The 22,866-nt window shown below is 46.9% G+C and overlaps 1 protein-coding gene across 1 annotated transcript in view; it reads right to left on the bottom strand.

Annotated features, from left to right (window-relative positions):
• Positions 1-370: 370 nt before the first annotated feature.
• Positions 371-22,866, bottom strand: part of DCBLD2 (discoidin, CUB and LCCL domain containing 2) — a 61,776-nt gene continuing 39,280 nt past the window's right edge. The window contains exons 6-15 of the mRNA XM_066599171.1: positions 22,376-22,509; positions 22,150-22,190; positions 20,819-21,031; positions 18,948-19,072; positions 16,947-17,094; positions 14,752-14,880; positions 13,184-13,277; positions 9,907-9,956; positions 9,377-9,502; positions 371-7,327 (exon numbers count right to left, since the gene is read on the bottom strand). Coding sequence (XP_066455268.1) covers positions 6,897-7,327; positions 9,377-9,502; positions 9,907-9,956; positions 13,184-13,277; positions 14,752-14,880; positions 16,947-17,094; positions 18,948-19,072; positions 20,819-21,031; positions 22,150-22,190; positions 22,376-22,509 — 1,491 coding nt within the window. The 3' untranslated portion in view covers positions 371-6,896. The remainder of the gene's footprint in view (positions 7,328-9,376; positions 9,503-9,906; positions 9,957-13,183; positions 13,278-14,751; positions 14,881-16,946; positions 17,095-18,947; positions 19,073-20,818; positions 21,032-22,149; positions 22,191-22,375; positions 22,510-22,866) is intronic.

The following is a 22,866-nucleotide window of genomic DNA, read 5'->3' as shown; positions in this document are numbered from 1 at the left end:
TGAGTGCAGCTCTGGAGTATAATACAGGATGTAACTCAGGATCAGTACAGGATAAGTAATGTAATGTATATACACAGTGACTCCACCAGTAGAATAGTGAGTGCAGCTCTGGAGTATAATACAGGATGCAACTTAGCATCAGTACAGGATAAGTAATGTATGTACACAGTGACTCCAGCAGAATCGTGAGTGCAGCTCTGGAGTATATAATACAGGATGCAACTCAGGATCAGTGCAGAAGTAGGAAGAAATGTACTGATAGTTCATGGGATTTTTATGTTGATTATACAGTAGTTATATAAAAATACATTTAAAGTGCCCCCCCCCCCCCCCCCCCAAAAAAAAAAACGGGGAAAAAAAAAGACATCCACAAATCTCACAAAATTTTTATTTTTATGTACAGTTTTTTTTTTTTCTTCAAAAGACATAGAACTTTCTTCTTTTATACAATCTACAGTCTACCAACATATACAGATACAACGTGCCTACAGTACATGCTGATCTCAGACATTACATTCAGAGCACTGGGGATTTATAGTTGTGTCCGTTTTATGTGCCGCTTCTAAGCAGATAAATAATACAAAAACATCTAACATTGTCGCCATTATAAAAAGTTACTACAGTGAAGGCTTCTAATCGATTCAGTACCTGAAGAAGAATCTATTCTGTTCACATTCAACGCCAGCAGTATGGGATACAGTTTACACCACGCTGACCGCAGGAGTCCGGAAGAACCACATTTGCCGTACGTCGGTCAGTGCGAATCGCCGCTTGTTAATAGACACCATAGAAAAGACAAGGAGGATCTGATTGGAGCATTTCAGCATTTGAAAAACAAGAGTGATACATAGAATGGCCGTATTCATTCCCGAGAAACCCGCATCGGATATTATTGGGGTGTTTGCAATCCATGGAATACACCACTATACGCCGGGATTCCCGGACCTGCCATTTACACACTGAGGTTTTGCTATGATAAGTTCTGCGGTTCCCAGAATGCACCAGTCCGATCAGTACAAACGCCAGTGACGGCGGTCGGCTATTTTTTGGCTTATGAGATTTGCCATTTTTGAGCATTAGATGTAGTAATAAGCGCCAAGGCGACATGTAACTTGGTCACTAAAGCTGTGGGAACTTGTTAACAGTCATGGTCCATGTTGAAAGTCCATCTCCTTCCGACCTGATTTCTGGGTCAGGGGAGTTGGGTTAGTCATGTTTTGTATCATCAATCGGGATATTCACCTTCATGGCCAATGTAACCAACTATACCAAGGCCGTTGATCCAGGGATTATTCCTACTGCCATTATGGAGTCAGGAAGAACTCCTCCCCTCCCCTGATTGGCTAAATTGGCTTCTGCCTCATTTTTTTTTTCTTTGCCTTCTTCTGGATCAACAAGGGGGGTGGGGGTGGAAACAGGCTGAACTAGATGGACATTGTTTTCTTTCAGCCTAACATACTATGTTACTATGGCTCACTAGAATGGAAAAGGCCATCGAGCTCTATTACTAGACCTAGGCACATCTGAAGATGCCCCGTTAAAAGGTGCGGCGCATCAGTCGCCCCTTTTTTAAAATTTATTTTAGTTGTTTGTTTTTTTTTTTTAAAAACCTGGAAACCCCTAATAAGATATGCATTTAAGTCAGTCCGGAACTTCAAGTATTTTTCCATTGATTGTCAGGGATCCTTTGCCAAGCAGCAGATTTCCATCAATACGGACAGTGCAAGAAGCAGACTGCGCCCCCCTGGCTTGGTAGTGCAGGCACAGCCGTGCGCTGGTTATTTGGGCCCTGCGGGGAGCACGGTCGAATAGCACTCAACATGTTAAGAAACGGGTTTGATGGACATTATAATAAACAAAGATAAAAACCCACCGAAGAACCCCTCTGCCCCGTGGCCACAGTACATCCCAATTATTAAATATTGTACAGAATTAGGAAAACATTGCTGCTTCCTCCCATAAACAGCACCACAACGGTCTACAGGTTGGGCGCGGTACTGCAGCTCAAACCAATTCACTTCAATGGCACCGAGCGGCACTAAAGGACAACCCATGGACAGGGGTGGATTGCTTGCTGGAAGAGGGCAGACATGTTTTTCTAGTTTTAGGCTTATTGCTGGTGCCGGTGTACCCCAATGTCAATTAACATACAAGACTAAACCGCAGTTTACATTAATCCTCTCATAAGACATTCAGTACAGAATACACATTCATGCCAACGGCATCATTCACATCTGCAATATTCATGATCCGGGCACATGATGTTGGTATAGGAGTTAGATGAGACGTGTCCTGTATCCGGAACCCCTGACCACGATGGCCAGTCTACCAACACAGTAAGTCTGAGTCCCAGCATGTAAGGAGGAACCGCCGCGTAACTCATATCACATGCCTCATATATACCCTCAGACGACATACTGAAGACTTTCCAGATTTCTTACGTTAAAAACTCTTTTCTTAAAAGTGGGTATTCTGGGCCTTTAACCCCTTGCAGTAATGATGACCTATCCTGCGGATAGGTAATCAGCAGATATCCACCGCTCCGGCCCCCCAGAGATCAGTTGATCTCAGCCCCGGCACTCACTACAGCGGGCCAGATATTGACAACTCCGTCTGTATTGGTGTCAAAGCTGGAAGTGTAATAGAAGACTTTGCTCCCATTGAAATCAATGGGAGCTATACAGTCTATTGCACTTCCGGCTCTGACCCCAATGCGGATATAGCTGCAGTGAGTGTGGGGGGGGGGGGGGGCACAGATTAGCTGATTGCCAGGGGTACAGAGTGGTGGCCATCCATTGATCTAGTACAGATGCCCTATCCTGAGGGGGGCAGGGAAATTGGATTGTAGAGGGTTAATCTTATAAAAGTTTCTAAAGTTGTATTTTGCCTCAATAGAGAGGAACAAGCCCCATTTTACTCCTAGTTTGAAGGGTTCTGAGTAAGATAACGGAGATCTACAAAATGCATCCGCAATAAGGCAAGGAATTGGGATTTACCAGAAGCTCGCAGTAGTAGAAACTCCTATCAGGATGTTAAGAGGGAAAGTTTACAGAATCTGCTGCCAGGAGTAAATAGACCTTTAAGGACTCGGTTCACATTATAGCACCATGTTCCTTTCCATCGCGAGTACAAGGTTAGCGTCCTCTATTGCGCTACTTTTGTTGTTGCAAGTGCCAAGAGAATTCTACCCGCCAGTCCGCAAGGAGTGCAAACCAATGGCCAATTGAAATTGGAGTTGTCTGCATCGTAGCATGAAGAGTCCATTCCAGGTTTTGCGCTGGGCCCCCCCATATTTCAGGTTTTGCGCTGGGCCCCCCCATATATTCCAGGTTTTGCACTGGGCCCCGCCCCCCCATATTCCAGGTTTTGCACTGGGCCCAGCAGCTTCAGTTTACAGCTCACAATATAAAATCTACTTTGTTAATTCTGATTGTCCCATTGAATTGGGAAAGGTGAAATCTACAAAACATGTGTACAGAATCCGCACCACTCGGAGTCTACAACACGTGGCGATCCGGGATAAAACAAGAACCAGATCTTCGAAAAATAGTATTAGTGGGTGAGGAAGGCCGGGATAGCAGGACGTTCTTCAGGAACTACCGTAGATCTCGTGTGAAGAGCATCTCTCCGTCCCGGCGGTGAAGATTTTTGGTAAATGCCGTTTATAATAAACCAAACCGCCAACCGTAAATAACCTTTGGAAACAATTCCTTTCGAGTCAAGACCCTCCCCCTTCATGTCCCCCACGGCACGTTAGGTGTGTAGGAGTCACTGCCAGGCTGTTTGTTGGCAAAGTAACTGAAGCAACTGGAAAAACCAAGATGTCCGCAACGCTTCACTTTCACCAACTGTGCGTTGCTGGTGTATTGGCAGTCCAACACTCCCCTCCGCTCGTTTGACGGGACGGGAGGGTCGCCTTAAAACATCCGCCCCAGAAAAGGGAAAAGACAAAAAAAAAAATAGTGCAAAAGCATCCCGCTGAGCTGAACACGATCTATAAAACAGAGAGCTCAACTCTGATCGGTTACCTTTATTGTTTTAACAGACCTCCACCAGTTGGCCAGGACCGGGCGGGCAGCCAAGGGGGCCGATCTGTGATGGCTATTCAGCTACTGTAGAAGGAAACTCCAAGATAGTCCCAGAAAAGGTTTTGAACTTTTTTCATACTACTTTGCTGTGAGGGAATGTGGTAGCAGAGATCCATGCCCATAACTGCACCACTAATAGCCTGGATTACCTTGATGAGTGTCGAGGAGGGCATCGATGTATTACCGCCTGACCCACCTACAATCAGCAGCGCCCCCTCTATAAATCTCCTGAATCCCAGAGGAGACAGAATTACACTTGTTTTCCATTTCCGTCACAAAAAGTTCTGATTGTAACACAACCAACCCGATATCCAACCAGTGACCTCAAATCACCTCAACTATGCCAGCGCCTGTCACCATAGATCAACCACTATACCGCAATCACCCCATGCTGTGTTTGCAGGCAACATTCGGTTTTGATATCTTAATCGCGGTCCATAACCATAATTCCACCCCATAAACCACTCCTAAGCCCGAGCGGAGGCCCAGTCTACATCTACTACTTGTTCACGTTATCGCGCAGCCAGGAAGTAGAAGCCGCCATGTTACTGATGCGCAAGCTACTTTGAAAGCGTCCAATGGGCTTCCCTCTGACGAGTCAATCGGGGCTCTTTCCTCCTACTAAACCTGAGCCCATAGCCAATAACTGACATCTTCAGCATCCTTAGGGACCTGGCACACGGCACAGAATTACGCCGCGAGATGCAGCTGCGGCATTCCACTCCAAAATCTGCAGGTCTAACTGCATCAAAATCTGCAGGCAGCCTACAGATTTTACCACAGCTTGAGGTGCATCGAGCGGCATATTCCATCCTGTGTCAAAGGGCCCTTAAGGGGCTATAGGCACGCTAACATAACGGAGTTGCGATAAATTATATATACGTATGTATACTCAAGCCCAGCTCCCAACAGACAGCCCAGAGATCCGAGTCCATATGTTGGCAATATACAGACACATCGCATTCACGTGCGTTGGCATGTCCCGTTTCTCGGTCGTGAAATGCGCAGGAATAGGCCATGGCATGAGGTTTCTGATGCAGCCCAGGCTGTGTGAAAAAAATGCCCATGCATACATGTCCGTACGTAGCTTCATAGGCTATAGTAGAGAAATGCGCAGTCTGTGAAATTACATGGACAACACACAGCCCTGACCTATGCAGTGTGCCACTAGCCGTAATCTGGAGACACAGTGTGTGCCACTTACAGCAAGTGCACCGCACAACAACGGGGCGCACAGTAGACACCGCCCTTCACTTAGCCCAGCTTATTCACCATAGATGCGTCCACAGCTCAAAAGGAGCCGAACGGGGCAATCATTAGTCAAGGTGTGGGGGTTTGGGAGCAACAGGAGAAAAGAACCTGGAGCAGTCCATGAGAGCAGAACGCTCATCAGATGGTGGCCGAGTGCCTAGCACTGTTGTCTTGCTGTGCTGTAGTCCTGGGTTCAAATCCAACTAAGGATGCACCCATGGAATATGTACACTATGAAAAGATGAATCTGTTTAGGGTGGTAGACTTTGCACCGACCATGGTGTGGAATTGTGATGCCAGACATCCTTTAACCCTTCAAGTCCACTGTCTGACATCTTCAGACATAATCACCGAAGGCTTTACTGCTCCCCTGTCAGAATGCGTTCGACAGGGTATACTTACACTATTCAGCCAGCTGCCTGATATGTCCAGTCATGTAGTAACGAGAGTTAGCCAGCAGATGGCACTATTGTATAATGGCAGATAAAGGAAGCCCCTTAGGAAAACCACAAATCCAAAAATCCAAAAATGGATTTGGAAGGATTAATACTGAAAAACTGGATACCGGTCAAGTTCTGTTTTTCTTATACAAAGTTTGTAATAGCGTACGGAGCATTTAATGACTATTTAGAGTCAGCTCACCGCATACTGCTTCAGGAGGTTTAATGGACAAGCAAGTCACGTAAGAAGCAGTCAGTATTTCATCATCTACTATACAATGTCTATATAAGGGATTCGGGCCTCCATTAGAAAAAGTACCGAAAAAAATTTGCCAGCACAAAATTTTGGACCTATTATGACAAAAAGAAAAATGGCGCACAAGGAACATTCACGTTAAGATTTCAACCTCCAGTCTAGAAGACATACGCATCCATACACAACGCGACGAATACTGGCCGACAGCAAACAATGTCTGCATGGCATTATGGGAGACCCTACGGCCGCTCTCACTCTTGCTATACTGAAATGGTTGGAACAGCCGTGGCGGACTGAGCTGCGGTCACCGGCGACGTACGAGACGTAGGAGCAGAATACAAGAAAATCTCACAGCATTTTTGCGTTTCAGGCGTGACACACGCGAGGGCTGGTGCAACGGCGGTCCTAAGCTCAGTAGGATTAAACAGGCAGTAAAATAAATATTGGCATGTCAATCGCAGAGCTGCAGGTCCTGCAGCTTCAACAAGACGACCCGATGGCAAAAACCAAAATTAAATAACATAAGTGTGAAGTGGAAACATCAGCATCAGAAACACGTTTTACAGAGCGGAACAACTTACAATACGTCGCCCCCAATCTGGGGGAAACGTTCCGTGAACCAATTAGGAGCCAGTGCTACATGTCAGCCATGTCTTCTGCACACAGCGCCCTCTGGCTGATCTTGCATATGCGTGCAGGTGTTTTTGGTTATAGTGTTTCTGTATAAAGCTTGTGAACAGTGGTTTGAACTTTTGATCATTTGCGACTAACATTCTACATAGTTATGGACACACGATGCATCGTGCTCATAGAAAAGAAAGACCGTTTCAGTTCATACGGAAGTCTATACTTCATTGACACTTAAGGAGGAACGTCCTTGCTTGCTGTTGGCTGTGGCACTTGATAGACCATCTCTTCCACGGCAGACGTCCCCGGCGTCACTTTTGGCGTGTCGTACAGGACCTGCGAGGACGATGAACTGTCTGTCCTAGACACGAGTCTGTTGTATGTGCCTACAAGCACTGCGGCCTGGTTTCCTGTCCCTTTAAAAGTAGAAGTGGAAGGTAGGCACATGGATCCAGCGGGATGTGCCGACATATCCATGATGATTGGAGTAGCATATTCAGGCCCGCTGGTCGGAAGCGGTTCAGCATAGGCGTGGTAAATGTCCGTATCCGGGGAGTTGTAGGAATCCAGATCAGCGTACCCACCTTCTTTACCTTCCTCTGGCTTGAAGGTTGATCTCTGATGCAAGGTGCCAACCGCTCCGCCGACGAGGGGCTGCGCGTACTCTGCAAGCACAAGGAAAAGCACATTTATCATTATTGAGTGCGAACGTAGGAGCAGAATCTGAACCATTCCTTCCTTTTCGGCAATGGTCATGCAAGTTTTCCTCTTAACCCCTTGAGTGGCGGGTTTCCTACCACCCTGTCCGACCCACCAGGGCAGGATTTTAAAAATGGACCAATCATTTTAATTTCAACTAGTTTTCCAGTCGCGTTCCAAGAGCCATAACTTTTTCATTTTTCCATTGACACGGCAATATGAGGGCTTATTTTTTTGCGAGAGAGGTTGTACTTTTTGATGGCATCATTTTTGGGTATATATAATGTATTGCATAACTTTTGTAAAAGGTTTGCTTTTGGGTCACCAAATTGTAATAGTTTTTTCTTTTTTGCGACTTTTTCACAGTTTAAAAAAAAAAGTTATAAAAGTTTAAATCCCCCTCCTTTTGCCATATCTATAATCAAAAAATCTAAATCATAACAGAAAAATACATATTTGGTATCGCCGCGCCCATGAAAGTCCGATCTATCAAAGTAAGGCATTATTTACTCCCCACGGTGAACGTAGTCCAAAAAAAAAAAAATAGACGGTCAGAAATGCACTTTGTTACCCTGTCTCCCAGAAAAAAAATGCAATAAAAAGCGATTAGAAAGTTGTGTATTCTGAATTGCTACTAACGTAAACTACAGGACATCCCTCAAAAAATGAGCCCTCGCACAACTACATCAATGGAAAAATAAAAAAAGTTATTGTGCGCAGAAGATGCAGCAGAAAATAATTTTAAAAATTAAATGAAAAAAATACAAGTACTACAGAAAAAAAAAACAAAAAAAAAAACACAACTAACTATACACGCTTGGTATCGTAGTAATCGTACTGACCTATAGAATACACTTATGGCATTTTTGTTGCAGTTTGTGTGCTGTAGAAGCACGCAATGAAAGATGGTGGAATGTAATTTTTTTTCATGGTACTCTTAGAATTTTGTAAAAGTTTCTCAGTACATTATATGGTACTTTAAATCGCACCATACAGCGACGGCAATGGATAAATAAAGGAGTTATGATTTTTTAAAAGGGGGAAGAACAGAACGAAAGGGGGGGGGGGGGAGGGGGAGCAGCGTCATTAATGGGTTAAATAATCTACTAACTTCCTTCTCTGGGTCATTATGAACACAGGGATACCACAGGTGAAATTTTGTTTTCAAATTTTTACTTTTGTTTACAAAGTAAAGGAAGAAGGGTGTTTTTTGTTTTTTTTATCCCTTTAGGGAACTTCCAGAGACACCCATCAGGACCCCCTGATCACATTTCGGGGGTCCGATAGTTTCATCCCGTTACATGCTGTGGTCGTATAGACTGTGGCATGTAAAGGGTTAACACAGCAGAGAGCAGGGGTTTTCCTTGATCTCTTCTGTAAAAGCTGGTGCCTGGCTATCCTCTGCCACAGAGACCCTGGGCTGGCTTCTGCCAAGCCATGGTCTCCATGGCAACCTGTAAACAAACAAGTGCAGGAGTTTAAAAATAGAAGCGGGAAGTTGCCGGCAGATCGGTCATATCTTCCTGCTTCTTTGTTTAAAGTCCTGCTTCTTTGTTTAAAGTCCTGCACTGTTCTATGTGGGACTGTGTAGGCAGAGCGCACTGCCACAGATAATGGCACTGTGCTCTGCAGGTCCCATAGTGAAACATAGCCCGGAAAGCTTCTGGGCTCCATCACTATGGAAAGTGGAGCTCAGCCTGGAAAATTTCCGGGCGTGCCACTGAAGGGGTTAATTGAGGGTGCACGATTATTTTCTCCATAAGGCGTCACTTGCGAGTTGCATTAATCCTCTCCCTGCTCCACAATGTGGGAAGCAGCACAAGGATAATTTGCAGTTCAATCTCAAAAGTTGGCCAAAACCCAAAAAGCAGAAAACTAATTATCACTTTTGTGCCAACTTTTGCTCATTTCTGGGTCAGACGCGTTATTTTATGAATCTGCCTAACTGGGTTATAACTCTAAACAAAATGTGTCCAATATGGAAACTGCTGAGCACAGATGACGGCTATACCTACCTGCTGACATGGTGGTCATCTCCCTCGGCCGCAGGCGGCTCACTTCACAGCTGCTGTACCGCACTGGGGTCTCCTCGTGTTCTGCTGATTTAGCGGGTAGAAACTGCTTCATCCCCTTCCACCAGCCTGCGGAACATAAAGCCGATGTTATAGGGAGAGGTGGAGATCGCGGCGCCCAACGTAGGAGGGTCCCCGCCACGACGCACGGCCATTAAATACCCAGCAGGAGCTATTAAAATACTATTGTAGAAAATGCTGAACATGTAGTGACACTACAGGAAGAATACCTGGCGCTGCGCCGGACCCAAACTAAAGTGCAGCTCTGTCCAATCACTCAGAGGAGCGCATGCGGTGGATGCTGGTGCGTTTCACGTGACAAGATCTTACGCATTCGCTATTATTTGGATCTGCTGCACCGCCAGGTATCCCAATCGGGGCACACACATGCCAAGTTAAGGTGAAGTTTTCAGAAGTGGGCGCTGTGTGTACGCCGTATAGCCACATTACATGCCATTTCCATGGTACCTCACCTGCGCGGTCCCAGTACGGCAAGTCGTATGTACCTTCCGTTTTCTTCTTTCTGACGGGGAATAATAAAAAGGTGATTAGGGGACTTTACTTTGCAGATAAAGTGTAACACATTAGTTTGCCTTGTAATAAAATCTTTCGTCCTGCAGGTGGCGCTAGCGGAGCAGTTTCTCTGTGCTCACACGCCATCGTCTTCCAGGCGCTCACCTTTATTTGTACCCGTCTGTAAAGAATTCTGGTTTCCATCTTGCATTGCGTGTAGGAACTGTCCCAATATCTCAGGATGTTCCTCATTGCTACTCCTATTCTAATTAAAGGCTATTGATACGCCTGTGGGTGGAGTTGAGGGGGGGGGGGGGTATATATATATAAATAATTTATTTTTTTAACTAAAATACATGCATTTTTGACTGACAATCATTTCTGCAATAGGGTTTGATTTAAAAAGTTGCACCCTTTGTCTTCTGCAGCTCCCACAGACCCCTGTATATAGACACTGTGGTCTAAAGGTACATTTAGACAGAACGATTATCATTCCAAAAATCGCGACCCAAGGATGAACGAGAATCGTGCGCTTCTCATCGGTCAGTTTCAGCCGTCACTAAAATAAACGTTGGCCTCTTGTTACGTTTAAACATTCCTCGCAATGATCTGCCCGACTATAAACAGGCGGCCCGAGCACGGACAGGAGGTGATGACGTCATCAGCGCGGTCACTGGGGCCACTGAGAATCAGGAATTGTAAAAAGGAGCATTAGTCTTAATTGGGAATTAGTGATGAGCGAGCATACTCGCTAAGGGCAATTGCTCGAGCTAACATTGCCCTTAGCGAGTACCTGCCCGCTCGAGAGAAAAGGTTCGGGTGCCGGCGGCGCACAGCAGCTGCAGGGGAGAGTGGGGAGGAACGGAGGGGAGATAGATCTCTCCCTCTCTCTCCCCCCTGCTACCGCCTACTGACTGCCGCTACTCACCGCTCCCCCGCGCCGGCACCCGAACCTTATCTCTCAAGCGGGCAGGTACTCGCTAAGGGCAATGTTAGCTCGAGCAATTGCCTTTAACGAATATACTCGCTCATCTCTATTGGAGATCCATTAGTGAAACTGGCCGGACTACTTAGTTTCCTTCTGCTCTAACGAGTCTTTGTATCAACTAATTTATGACCAGAAGGTTTCTTCGTTGTGGACATAAATTAGCTGATAAAAGGAGAGGACAGATGAGGGCAGAAAACCTAAAAGGTGCCTTTACATGGGGCGAAAGAGCAGAAATCGACCACCTACCGAAGTCTCTTGGTTTCTAGCAGAACTAAAAAGCAAGCGACTATTGGCCTGCAGGAACAGGAGGCGCTCAGTCTAGGAGCAACTGCCTGTTTGCAGTGATCAGAGGCAGATCAAGAGAAGAGACCTCAACCTCCATTCATAGAACGACTATCAGTCCAGTGTGAAATCACAGATAGTCGGTGGGGTAGCTGTTGGGCGCTAATGCACTTGACAGGCAAGTGTCGAGGAACATTAAAGGAGTTGTAGCTAAATTACAAGTTGTCTTATATTGATTTCTGCCCCAAAAGAGGCACTAGGTCTTCTCTTCGGGAGAGGTCTTACTATACTTACCTAGTAGGCTCTGTCCAGGTCCTTCCCGCTACTTTCCACAGTCCTCGGCCGCTCACATAACGACTTCCTGGTTACGTGATTCATAAATCCCGCCTCTAGGAAAGGATTGCTGAGATTGGTTCTTTGACTGCTGCTTAGCCAATCAATGCAGCACTGGCTGAACCAATCACAGCCATCGCTTCCTGGAGGCGGGATTTATAAATCCCATAAGTGATGTTGTACGAGCAGCTGAAGACTGCGGGAACACCACTGAAGCAGCAGGATAGACCTAGACCCAAGCCCGCTAGGTAATGTATTTTTATTTTTTTCCAATGTAGTGTAACTAGGACTCATTTTCAGGGTAGGGCTTATATCTCAAGCATCTTCGAAATTAGGCTAGGGCTTAATTTTGGGGTAGGTCTTGTTTTCAGGGAAACAGGGTATGTCCTATTCACAGGAAAGGAAATAAGATGCTGATAGGTGGGGTCTCACCGCTTAGACCCCCTATGATCTCAATAATCGGGGTTCAGTGCCCCTTGTCCTCCTCACTGCAGCAGAAGGGGGGGGGGGTACAGTAATGGATCAGTGAAGAGGAAACTTAATGGAACGCTGTTCACACAAGTGCACTAATGCTCCATTCACTTTCAACAGGGCTGCGGAAATACCCAAGCAGCACCCGCTCTATTTCAATCAGCAACATTGAAATGAATGGAGCACTGATTTTCAGCGCGCTCTCCAGGCTGAAGTTAGTGGGGAGGCGGTGTGTGTGTTTGGGGGGGGGGGGGGGGGGGACCATTTTCGTACTCTGAGCATCACACATGTAAATAATGCTCCGAGTCTGGAGATCCTTGGTCAAGCTACAATACACTTCCTAAGTCTATATGTAGGCCGGACGCTACATAGGACAGCGTGGTCAGCCACTTAGATTAGGGTCTCTGGACTATAAGGAAATTTCCAGCAAACACAGAACTTAAAGGGACTTTCCGGGGTCTAGTTCTTTACAAGGACCATCTCCACTCGTGTCCGTGGGCTGCACCTGGGACTGCATCTTATCCTCATTCAGTGCGCAATTGCAGCAACGGCCTACGGCAACAAGTGGCGCTGCAAAAGAAACAAGCTTTTGTATCGCTCTGACTTGTTTTGCTACAATAGCGGCCGGTGAGAACGACCCCAGTATCTGTACAACGCTAAAGAATATGCTGACGCTATTAGAGCATCAGGAAATATGTAAACCAATCCTAGTACAATCATGAACAGGCCGGCTTCCGCATGCAGGAGGCCCGCACCAGAATCCGGCAGTGAGCCTGTCTGGCGACCCTGCGTACCAGATTTGTCTGTATTGCGAAAGACCACGGCGGCTCGCCATCAGTCATGCGCAGTCCAGTTTTGCTTCCCTTGTTCGCAATTTCCCGCACCGTCACTAAGCAATGACGCGGGTACCCGGCAGCCGATATGCAATGTTAATTGCGTATGGGCTGCGGGTCAGACACCTGCATTAACTTCAATAGAGGACGTCCACGCCAAAATGTTGCTGATCCGGCCATTAGAATACGGAGGACGATCTAGTCCTGGATAACGGAGTTTACTGTAGAGCGGTTCCATCACCGCCGTCTGCTGGGACGACATCTTGTACGATCCGCCCGTCCCCTACACCAAAGTGTGTGATAGAAATAATCAGACAACTTGTGACCAACCTGTTCCTCCAGTGCCAGGCGCAGACGAGCAGCACCACGATGCTGGTGCAGACCATGACCAACGCTGGGACCAGGATGGCTGCCAGAGGGACATCTGTAAGGCATTAAGAACAAAAGCCGCTTACAGATCACATTCTTGTGTAGGTGTTGGAAGGAGGAACCTCTTCCCGGTCACCAGTGGAACAAAAGCAACTATTTCACACCGAGCTCAGCAACAATCAGCTGCAACAGACGGTGATAACAAGAGAAGGAGAACCCCTGGAGTAATAAGACGTGGGACTACAACACCCAGGAGGCATCTGCCAGGCTTTCAGTAGCAACTACACACAAAGCCAAGTCCTCTGTATACAGGGGTTACCATTTGTGGGATGATGTGCTTTTTGCCCCCATACATAATAAAGCTCAGTTCCATTTTTTGGCAGCAGGAACAGCGCAGTCTGTGGTTATTCTAGCAGTGAAACCATAAGAGGATCCGGACCGACCCCATATAAGTCAATAGGATCAATCATTCTGGTCACGTGAACCTCTGATTTAAAGGGGTTTTCCAGGCAAATAGTACTGATGACCGATCCTCATCAATCGTTGATCGCCTGGGATCCAGGACGATCGTCCAGCCTGTGCTCAGTGCAGCATGGCCGAACAGTCATTGGGGTCAGAGCAGGAAGTCTCAGAGGTGGCTTTACTCCCACTGAAATCAACAGGGGCAAAGCTGCCTATTTGGGGCCGGAGCCAGAAGTGTAATAGGTGGCTTAGTCCCCATTGATTTCGATAGGAGTAAAGCAGCCTCTGACATTCCCTGCTCTGACCCCGCTGCACCGACAGCAGGCCGGACGATCAGCTGATCGCCGGAGATCCTGAGTGACGGATAGGTTATCAATAGTATTTACCTAGAAAGCCCATTAAGTGTACCTATAGAGTCTGTTCACACTGCGGAACCAAGGTCTGAATATTCTGTGAACAGCCGAGCCACGGATTTGCACTTGCAGCTACGCATGAATTTAAGCCCTCTCAATGGGGAATATCCGTACGCAGTTTTCCTAATGTGGCTTTAGCATCAAGGAACGACCTATTGTCCCCCCCCCCCCCCCCCTCCATGTTATATCTACATCCATAGTAGACGGCTGCTGCAGAACCTCTCCCCCACGGCTCTGCATGTTACGACGGTTAGATTTCCTTTGACAACGGACAATCGGCTTGTAGAGGTCTTAGCATGCACAGAGAAATGCAAAGCTGGAAAACTTTGCAAGTTCTCCTGGGAGTGATAGGGTTAAGGATGATAAGCCGGCCTTGCCTGCCCGGATGAGTCAGTTCGCTTGCAGAGTTCACAGCGCTCTGATGTCAACCCCAGCATTCCTGAGCGGAGGCGCTGCAGCTGACAGAATGAAGCAACTCCTAGCAAGCAGCGGCTATCCCAACCCTCCCATAGTTTGTAGGTGCGTCACACTACAAGCAAACACAGAAGCTCAGGGTAACAGGCCGAAAAGTAGTTACCGAGCAATAAAGACTGCAAACGCTACGCGCCCCCTATAATGTGCACCCTATACAGCCACGTAGGGTTACCTCCTCACCTCTGGTAATGTCTGGAGTCACCGTTGTGTTCTTGATCTCCGGAGGAGGGGTGGTCTTGTCCGCTGGTACGGGGTGATGATTGGCACGGGGCACAAGTACTGGAGGTGGCGTTAATTTTGGAATGGGCGCTTACGAGAAAAAAAACACAAAAAACAGGAGTTAAACGTTGCCACCCTACGGCTCTATACGGAGGCCACGGACTGTGGATTTCATGCATTGCGTACATTTATTGATCACATGGTGTTGCATAGCAGCTAAAATACTGTAATTATCTAGTGTGGAGAGAAGTTTTGCGCCTTGCCAAAAAGAACCAGTTTTAAGACAATAGAATTTCTGACTTCACAAAAAAAAAAATCCTCACTCATTCTCTTATTTAGGCCGGCTGCATACGACCGGGTCAGATTCCGAATGTGGCATCCCGCAGCAGAATCCGACCCTGTGCCCACCTGGCATCCACACGTAACTTTTCTTTCTGTCTGTACTGCGGATGGTCCGCACGACGAGCTGTCGGACATGCGCAGTACAGTTTTTTTTTTCTAATCCCGGCATTCCCCACGTCATTGTGATGACAGGGAATCCCCGCCCTTTCCGCAGTGTCATTACAGAAGGGCCGTGGGTCGGACGGCTTCTATTGACTTCAATGGAAGCCGTCCGTGCGCAATACACACAGAAATAGAGCATGCTGCGATTTTTCCTCTGCGAGCAGAAAATTGCAATTAATTTCCGCACGTGTAGAGAAAAAAAGCGTTTTGCTATAGCATGTTGTGGGCGGTATTTGCTGTGAAATCCAGAGGCGGACGCCTGTTCCAGATTCCGCAATGCAAATCCGCCCGTGTGCATCCGGCCTTAAAGGGACACCTCATAGAATGATCAAACTGTACTATTATATTTCTCCTGCAGCTGCCATTACAGGGGAGATTTGGGGCCGGACATGGCACCCACCAGAGAGGAAGTCCGATCACTGAGGTTCTTGAAGCCAGACCTTTGGTCATCGCATGAAGTCTACAACATCTTATATTTAGGAGATATATATGATATGAAGGGGTGGGGGATACGGATGTGATACAATTCATTCACCAAGGGTCCTTTTACACAGGACGAGTCCATTAGCTTGAGTGAATGGGCTGCTGACATCACTATCTCACCCTACCTCCAGTTTGGACTGCAGGATTCTTGCTGAGAATCATGCAGTTCTCGTTCAGTTTCACATTCTATGTGGGTCGGGAGGGGCATCATCTCTCCTTAAGGGGAGCACCTAGAAGGGTGTGTAGACACCTAGGAGGTGAGTGAAGACTTACAATGCCATGCATGCACCTCTTGGAAATATTGTCAGAGGAGCATGCATGGCCTTATAAGTCTCCTCACTCACCTCCTAGGTGTCTCCACACCCCTTTCTAGGTGCTCCCCTTAAGAGACGATACCCCTCCCAACCCACATCACAGCCCTTTCACTAGCCAAGCCAGAATCCTACCGCACACTGATGAGGGACAAACACCCCGAAACAGCTGTCTATGTATGGTTTTCTGGCTTGGTTTTCAATTCCCAATAATTGTTTTAAAGATTTGTTTAAAGGGTCGTACATCGATGTGAAGGAACGCTGCCATGCAATAGGTGGCGCTGCAGACGTATTGTTCCATCTCCACTATTTCACATAGGAACGTATGCAAATAAAGAACGATCAGCATGTAAACTGCCCGACGAATGAACAATTTGTTTTTACGATTTTTATGCCGGCTGAAACTGGACGAGCGAAATCATAATAATTGGTTGTTTAGTCTTTGGCTCACGTTTCAACTGAACGATTATCATTCACTTTCGCTCCTTTGAACGATAATCATGCAGTGTAAAGCGCAGGTTAAGGGTCCTTTTACATGGAGCAATCTGTTCCAGTAAATGAGCAATCAAGGAGATTTGCGCTAGTCTACTGGACCTTTACAAGGGCCGATTCAGACTCTGCAGGTCAAATGGTCGTAACATGAGATTCACAGTTGACAAACTTTTTTTAAATGGCTGCATAAAGTTGCGGCCCGGGCCGAACGAGCGTTCGGCTGATCCGCTGCAGATTTACATGCGTCGATTGTCGGGTTTAGGGAGTGTTCATGTCTGCCTGTATAAAAAGGCCTTCAGCTAAAGATACAATCTGGGTTCAGCTACTACAGACAGACCTACTAAAGGCACAGAAAAACTGTCCTACCAGGTATAAACTGGCACCCGAGCAGCTCTACTTTCATGGCAATTCCCTTTTCCCAGCTTGTCGGTCTGATCCTCACAAACCTCGCCACCATGGGAGGAATTAAGTTGTTCCGAACTTCGTCACAGCAGTCATAGTTTGCTTGAAATACCTGCGAATATTGCAGAGCCGGAAATATATAAAAAAAAAATTATATATATGTCTGTGATTCCATATATCAGAGAAGTTGTTTGAAATGTAAGTATTGCGTAGAGCTTATGGCAGTATCGGCGCGCTGTAGAACGGGCTTCTTCAGGGACGAGAATTCTATTCAAGATGTATGAAAGGAATAGGATTTGAAGCCCCTTATGTGACACCATCCAAAGTTGGACCACCAGTATATAAACCTTTATACGGTCCAACGTATTCAAGATTCAACAAGAACCAAGATTGAGGATCTCGCTCACAAGAGGTTAAATCTATGAGGAGATCGTGGGACACAAGAGGTAGCAGTTCCAGTTCTGTACAATGGTCCCGCCATCTTTTTATCTAAATAGCGTATTATACATAAAGCTGTAGGAGCCGCTCATCAGCCGCTATCAAGTATATTTGGGTGTATTTCGGCGGGGGGCATACTGCTGGATGAGGGGGGACAGGTTCTAAGATAGAATGTACAAGACAGGTAAAGAGTTACATTAGGGGGATATGAGAAGCTTTCCTAAAGAGGCGTTTTTAATGACACACCTAAAACATGGGTATTGACGATTTAGCTGATTGTCTGGGGTAGCGCATTCTAGAGAACTGGTGCAGCGCGGGAAAAAGTGTGAGACACAGCAGTAGGAGGTTGGAATGTATGGAGGAGGTTAGTCCGAGATCATTAACATAATGGAGAGGACAGGGAGGACAGAGGAGCGAGGAGAAAAATTGTTCAATAGAAGTGAATTTAGGACCCCCCCCAAAAAAAAGAGCTAAGTCTGCATTCAGGATGGATTGGAGGGATCAGTTTAGTGAGGGGGTCAGTAGTGAGTTGTAGCAGTTAAGAGGAGAATGGATCAGGGCAGCATTAAAGGGGTTGTCTCGCGAAAGCAAGTGGGGTTAAGTACTTCTGTATGGCCATATTAATGCACTTTGTAATATACATCGTGCATTAAATATGAGCCATACAGAAGTTATTCACTTACCTGCTCCGTTGCTAGCGTCCTCGTCTCCATGGTGCCGTCTAATTTCGGTGTCTTCTTGCTTTTTTAGACGCGCTTGCGCAGATGGGTCTTCTCCCTTTGGCTCGGAAGCAGTGGCGATTTGGCTCCGCCCCCTTGTACGCATCATCGCGTAGCTCCGCCCCGTCAATCAGGAGGCTGGAGTCGGCACATGTGACGGGGGCGGAGCTATGCGATGACGCGTACAGGGGACGCTAGCAACGGAGCAGGTAAGTGAATAACTTCTGTATGGCTCATATTTAATGCATGATGTATATTACAAAGTGCATTAATATGGCCATACAGAAGTGTATACCCCACTTGCTTTCGCGAGACAACCCCTTTAAGTATTTGATGCATCCACAATAAGAAAAAGGACAAATTCTGGTGACATCAATGTGCAAGAGACTAAACATGGGGAGTGAAGGAAAGATGGAAGTCAAATATGGCCCCAAGAAAGCGCTCGTACTGCTTAGGATTCATATACCGATCGGGAAATATCAGGATGAGGCAGAACAAGATTGGACAAAGTGTAAGTAAAATCTTTAACCCCTTCCCACCATCCACTGTACACGTATTTTCGATGGACATTTATGATGCCGATTTCAGATAACCCGATCGGCGCTTCTCATACCGCCGCCCCTCAGTCCTGCTATTCCCAGATGCCGTACAATGTAGCTGGCATACGAGATAAGACAATGGAGGAGTTGTCCATTACAAGTAATACGATCGCCAGCGTTTACCAGATTGACCGTAACCCCATTTTATATACTAGGAGATTTTTAGAACAATATCACTTTCTTGAATCTGGAGACTTGGGGCGGCTTACCTTGTCTCTGTCCATATTGGGCTCCCTATAGACCATCCATTTCAATCCATCATCACTGAACTCAATTTTGTAGGACGTGATGTAGGCGTTGTAGGCGGACATCGTGGACCCAGTGGTGATGATGCCTATATCCAAGGGAGACGGGTCACATGTTACAATCAGAGGATAACGGTTACATTACAGGTAAGGTTCAAGGTGTAATCTCATCATTAGCTTTCCACCACTCCTCCACACAAATTACCTCCTCTGCGTGGAGAGAGGTTGACGAGTCCCTCCTGCCGGGCAGCTCTCTTACATCTGGATGTCGGGACTGTAACTATTGATGACCCAACCTCAGGATAGGTGACCAATAGTTTAAAAAAAAAAAGGCAGGTGGAGGTCCATCACTTGAGATCCCCACCGATCGGCTGATCATTCAGCCAGCTGTCACTGCAGGGGGCCGGACATTCCTGGATCACAGGATGGGCGAGTATAAAAACACAACACATCCCCCCGGCTCCGTCACATCCCCTAACTGCACTAGAACTTATTTAAAGGGAATCGGTCACATTCTCACACACGCTTGTTGGCTTGCAGTTTCTCTCATATATATAGTATGACAACTGCTAGTTGTATTACCTTAAAGGGGTATTCCGACCCAAAACATTGATAAATGTCGGGGTAAGACAGCAATCGCTACATGAGGGACTCCCATCACCCCAGTTGTACGACCAGGATAAAAGGATTGACTAGAATTCAGTATTAAAACATGTACCGTCGCTCCATGAAGACTGTAAAAGGGGTTTTCCAGGCACAAAAATGCAAATTTTGAAAATACTGAAATCTAGGAGCTGCAGCTAAGTATTGGCAGCCTGCCGCTCTGGGCCGCCTACTTCTTCGGCCCGGTGACATAAATGAGGAGAGTAGCTGGACCGGATAAGGGAACCTTTTACAGAATGTCTTATTGGGATGAAGTACATTAGATTTTAAAATGTTAGTCTGTGCCCGGAACACCCCTTTAAGGGAGCGACAGACCAGGGTCTCTTTTTGCACATAAAGGGTTTTTCTGGCTGAAAATATTTGCAACAGAACCTCAGGTGGTATTTTGAGAATTTGCGAATGTTTTCTCTTTTCTTTAGTTACGGGCGATGGGGTTACTGTGCAACATCCTGCGGCTCACACTACGGCCTCCTTCACAGGGTCGTCTTTACTTTTGCTAAAAGGGGACTTTAAAGGGTTGGTTGACTTTTTTTTAAGTCAGTCAGTCTCCCCATGTGTAAAAACACTCAGCTCTTCTGGCTGCCCGCCGTGCCCAGCGCCACAGCCTCCCCTGTGATGTATGGTTTACAGGCTGCAGCAGCCCGCGCATAGGACGTCACAGGCTGCTACAGCCAATGACAGAGCTCAGTGCTCAATCCCTGAGCCCTGTGATTGGCTGCAGCAATCTGACGTCCCGTACACAGGCCGCCATGTAAACATCAATTATACGGCATTTCTGGGACTAGTGAAATGCTACCGAGGTATTTACTATATAGACTGTCTTGCGATACGGCTGTCGCCGTCAAAGTTTGGGACGCTGACTGACGTCGCGCTAAACAGGGCAGTAGTCAGCCATTATTAGTGACAGGTAAGCGCTGACAATGATGCACCTGCTGCTTGACAACTTCATCCCATACCCAGTGCCTGTAATATGCAGAGAGATGTGTTACGACTTCTCTGAGCGGCTTCTACACCCGGGAAACAATCAACTGAGCTGCCAGTTGTTTTTTTAACACATGGGTGTCAATTTTGCACCTCGGATTTTTAGAGAATAGGAAACGATTTGCAAACCCCCTTATATGCACGGCGAACTAATGCAGTCCCACTTTTCCGGGATCGGCCTTCCTCCTGACCTGTGACTTTTGTCAGCTTGTTCAGATCGATCTGCAGCCATTGGTGCTCGTTGTTGAAGAACGCAGCCCAAGGAAGCCCCGGTTTCTTCAGTCTGGCTCTCTCCGGCTTCCATATGTTAATCTCCCCGTGGACCGTCTCCTCCCAGACGGACGAGGCAGATATTTGAGAATCAGGAATAGCCTCATTAACCATTCCCAAAAATCCATAGCAGCCTGTATAGAAAGGAGATACTTAAGTCAAATAAATGTGTACTGCAGAAGAAAGAGGGCACGAGCCCCGCCCAGCGCGCCGTCACCGGGGCGAGGTGGGGGCGGACGAGCCCCGCCCAGCGCGCCGTCACCGGGGGGAGGTGGGGGCGGACGAGCCCCGCCCAGCGCGCCGTCACCGGGGGGAGGTGGGGGCGGACGAGCCCCGCCCAGCGCGCCGTCACCGTGGGGGAGGTGAGGGCGGATGAGCCCCGCCCAGCGCGCCGTCACTGGGGGGGGGGGGGGGTGAGGGTAAGAAACATTCACACACAGCAAATTTTGGAAAAAAAAGATTAAGGGATTTGTCTGTGCAAATTCTGCTTTATTTTGCTGCGGTTCCCGCACGGATGGCTTCCATTGAAGTCCATGGAAGCCGTTTGATCCACCGCTCATCCGTTATTGAATTGTGGACAAGCCGCTGATCCCATGGGAAAGCAGGAGTTTGGGGGGAAAAAAAATAAAAAGCACTTCCACACGCATCTGCAGTACAGAAGAAAGACGACCCGGACAGGTAAGCAGGGTCCTCGGCTGCGGGGCCCTAACGTGGTACGTAGAACAGTTATAGAAATGGTACCACACTGGTAATAGCATAAAAATAAAGATTGTGCTTTTTTGCCATTCAACCCTAATTAGAATTTTTTTTTTTTTTTTTTTTAAATAAAAAAAAGTTTTTCAGTACATCATGTGGCGCTTTTAGTGATACAATAAAAAAAACATAAAACTCATGTTGCAAGAAAGCAGACTTGTGGCTACAATGATGGAAAAATAGATAACATTTTTTGACTCTTGGCACGTATTTCGCTTTTTGTCTTTACCTTCTAAAATAGGACACGCTGCGATTTTTCTTGCCTGCGTATTTTGAGCAATTCAAGTGAGCGGCAACATGGCCGCCTATGGGCGATTGGTACTGCGTATTCCCTACAGAAAACGCTATACCGCCACGGGTGTGAGAGCCCGGATGTAATCTTTTATTAAAATAGTCAACTGAATAGGAATCCGAGCATCACTGAAGTATTTCATCATAGGGAATATCCAACGCGTTATATTACGAGGGCCGGAGATACACAGACTTATAGCATACGTACCGCTGGTCTTGAACGTGAAGAGCGTCGATGAGACGGAGCCGCTTTAAGAAACGGAAAGGATCAGCCATTAATATTTCAATATTTTTCCCATGACCCTCCAATAATCCAGATAATCTGATAATCCAACACCCACCAGAGCCTCTACTCCCAGCAGGTCAGGGAACGGCTCATAGAGCTCTACAATGTCCGCCCACCACGGACCACACGGGAACAGGTAACTACTCACCTTTTAGACGTCACATTGTTGGCCTGAGCAGAGTTATAATGTCCAATGCCATTACTAACGATAACACTGATTGGTCCTCCGAGTGCGTTAGAGACCACCCCGCCGTGTATCCCCGCCATACACAGCAACGAGGACTGAAAGTACAATCACACGGTATGTCAGTGCACAGATAAGGCATCCATGTATTATACCGTCATACAACTACAAATTACCCCTGCAGCCTCGCTCACGAAGACGCCCTCGCCATGTGACCATGTGCTATTAATGTACGCAGCGCTGTGGTAAAGCATCTATGAGCGCCTATAATCTGTTGTATCGCCACGCGGTCCTGAACTCGTGAACTTTTCAGCTGAACGCCATCAAGTAATTCCATCAGTTTAATGAGGGTCCGGCTGATCCGCATTTGTAGACACATGGATGGCTGGATGACTGAGGAATTGCTTACAACACTTGGCGGCGCCGGACCTACTGACTGATCGCGCTCATTAGCA

The sequence above is a fragment of the Eleutherodactylus coqui genome, chromosome 4 (genome assembly GCF_035609145.1).
Source record: "Eleutherodactylus coqui strain aEleCoq1 chromosome 4, aEleCoq1.hap1, whole genome shotgun sequence".
NCBI classification, from domain to species: domain Eukaryota; kingdom Metazoa; phylum Chordata; class Amphibia; order Anura; family Eleutherodactylidae; genus Eleutherodactylus; species Eleutherodactylus coqui.
The sequence above is the reverse complement of the archived record's forward strand: the minus strand, read 5'-3'. Positions and strand labels throughout refer to the sequence as shown.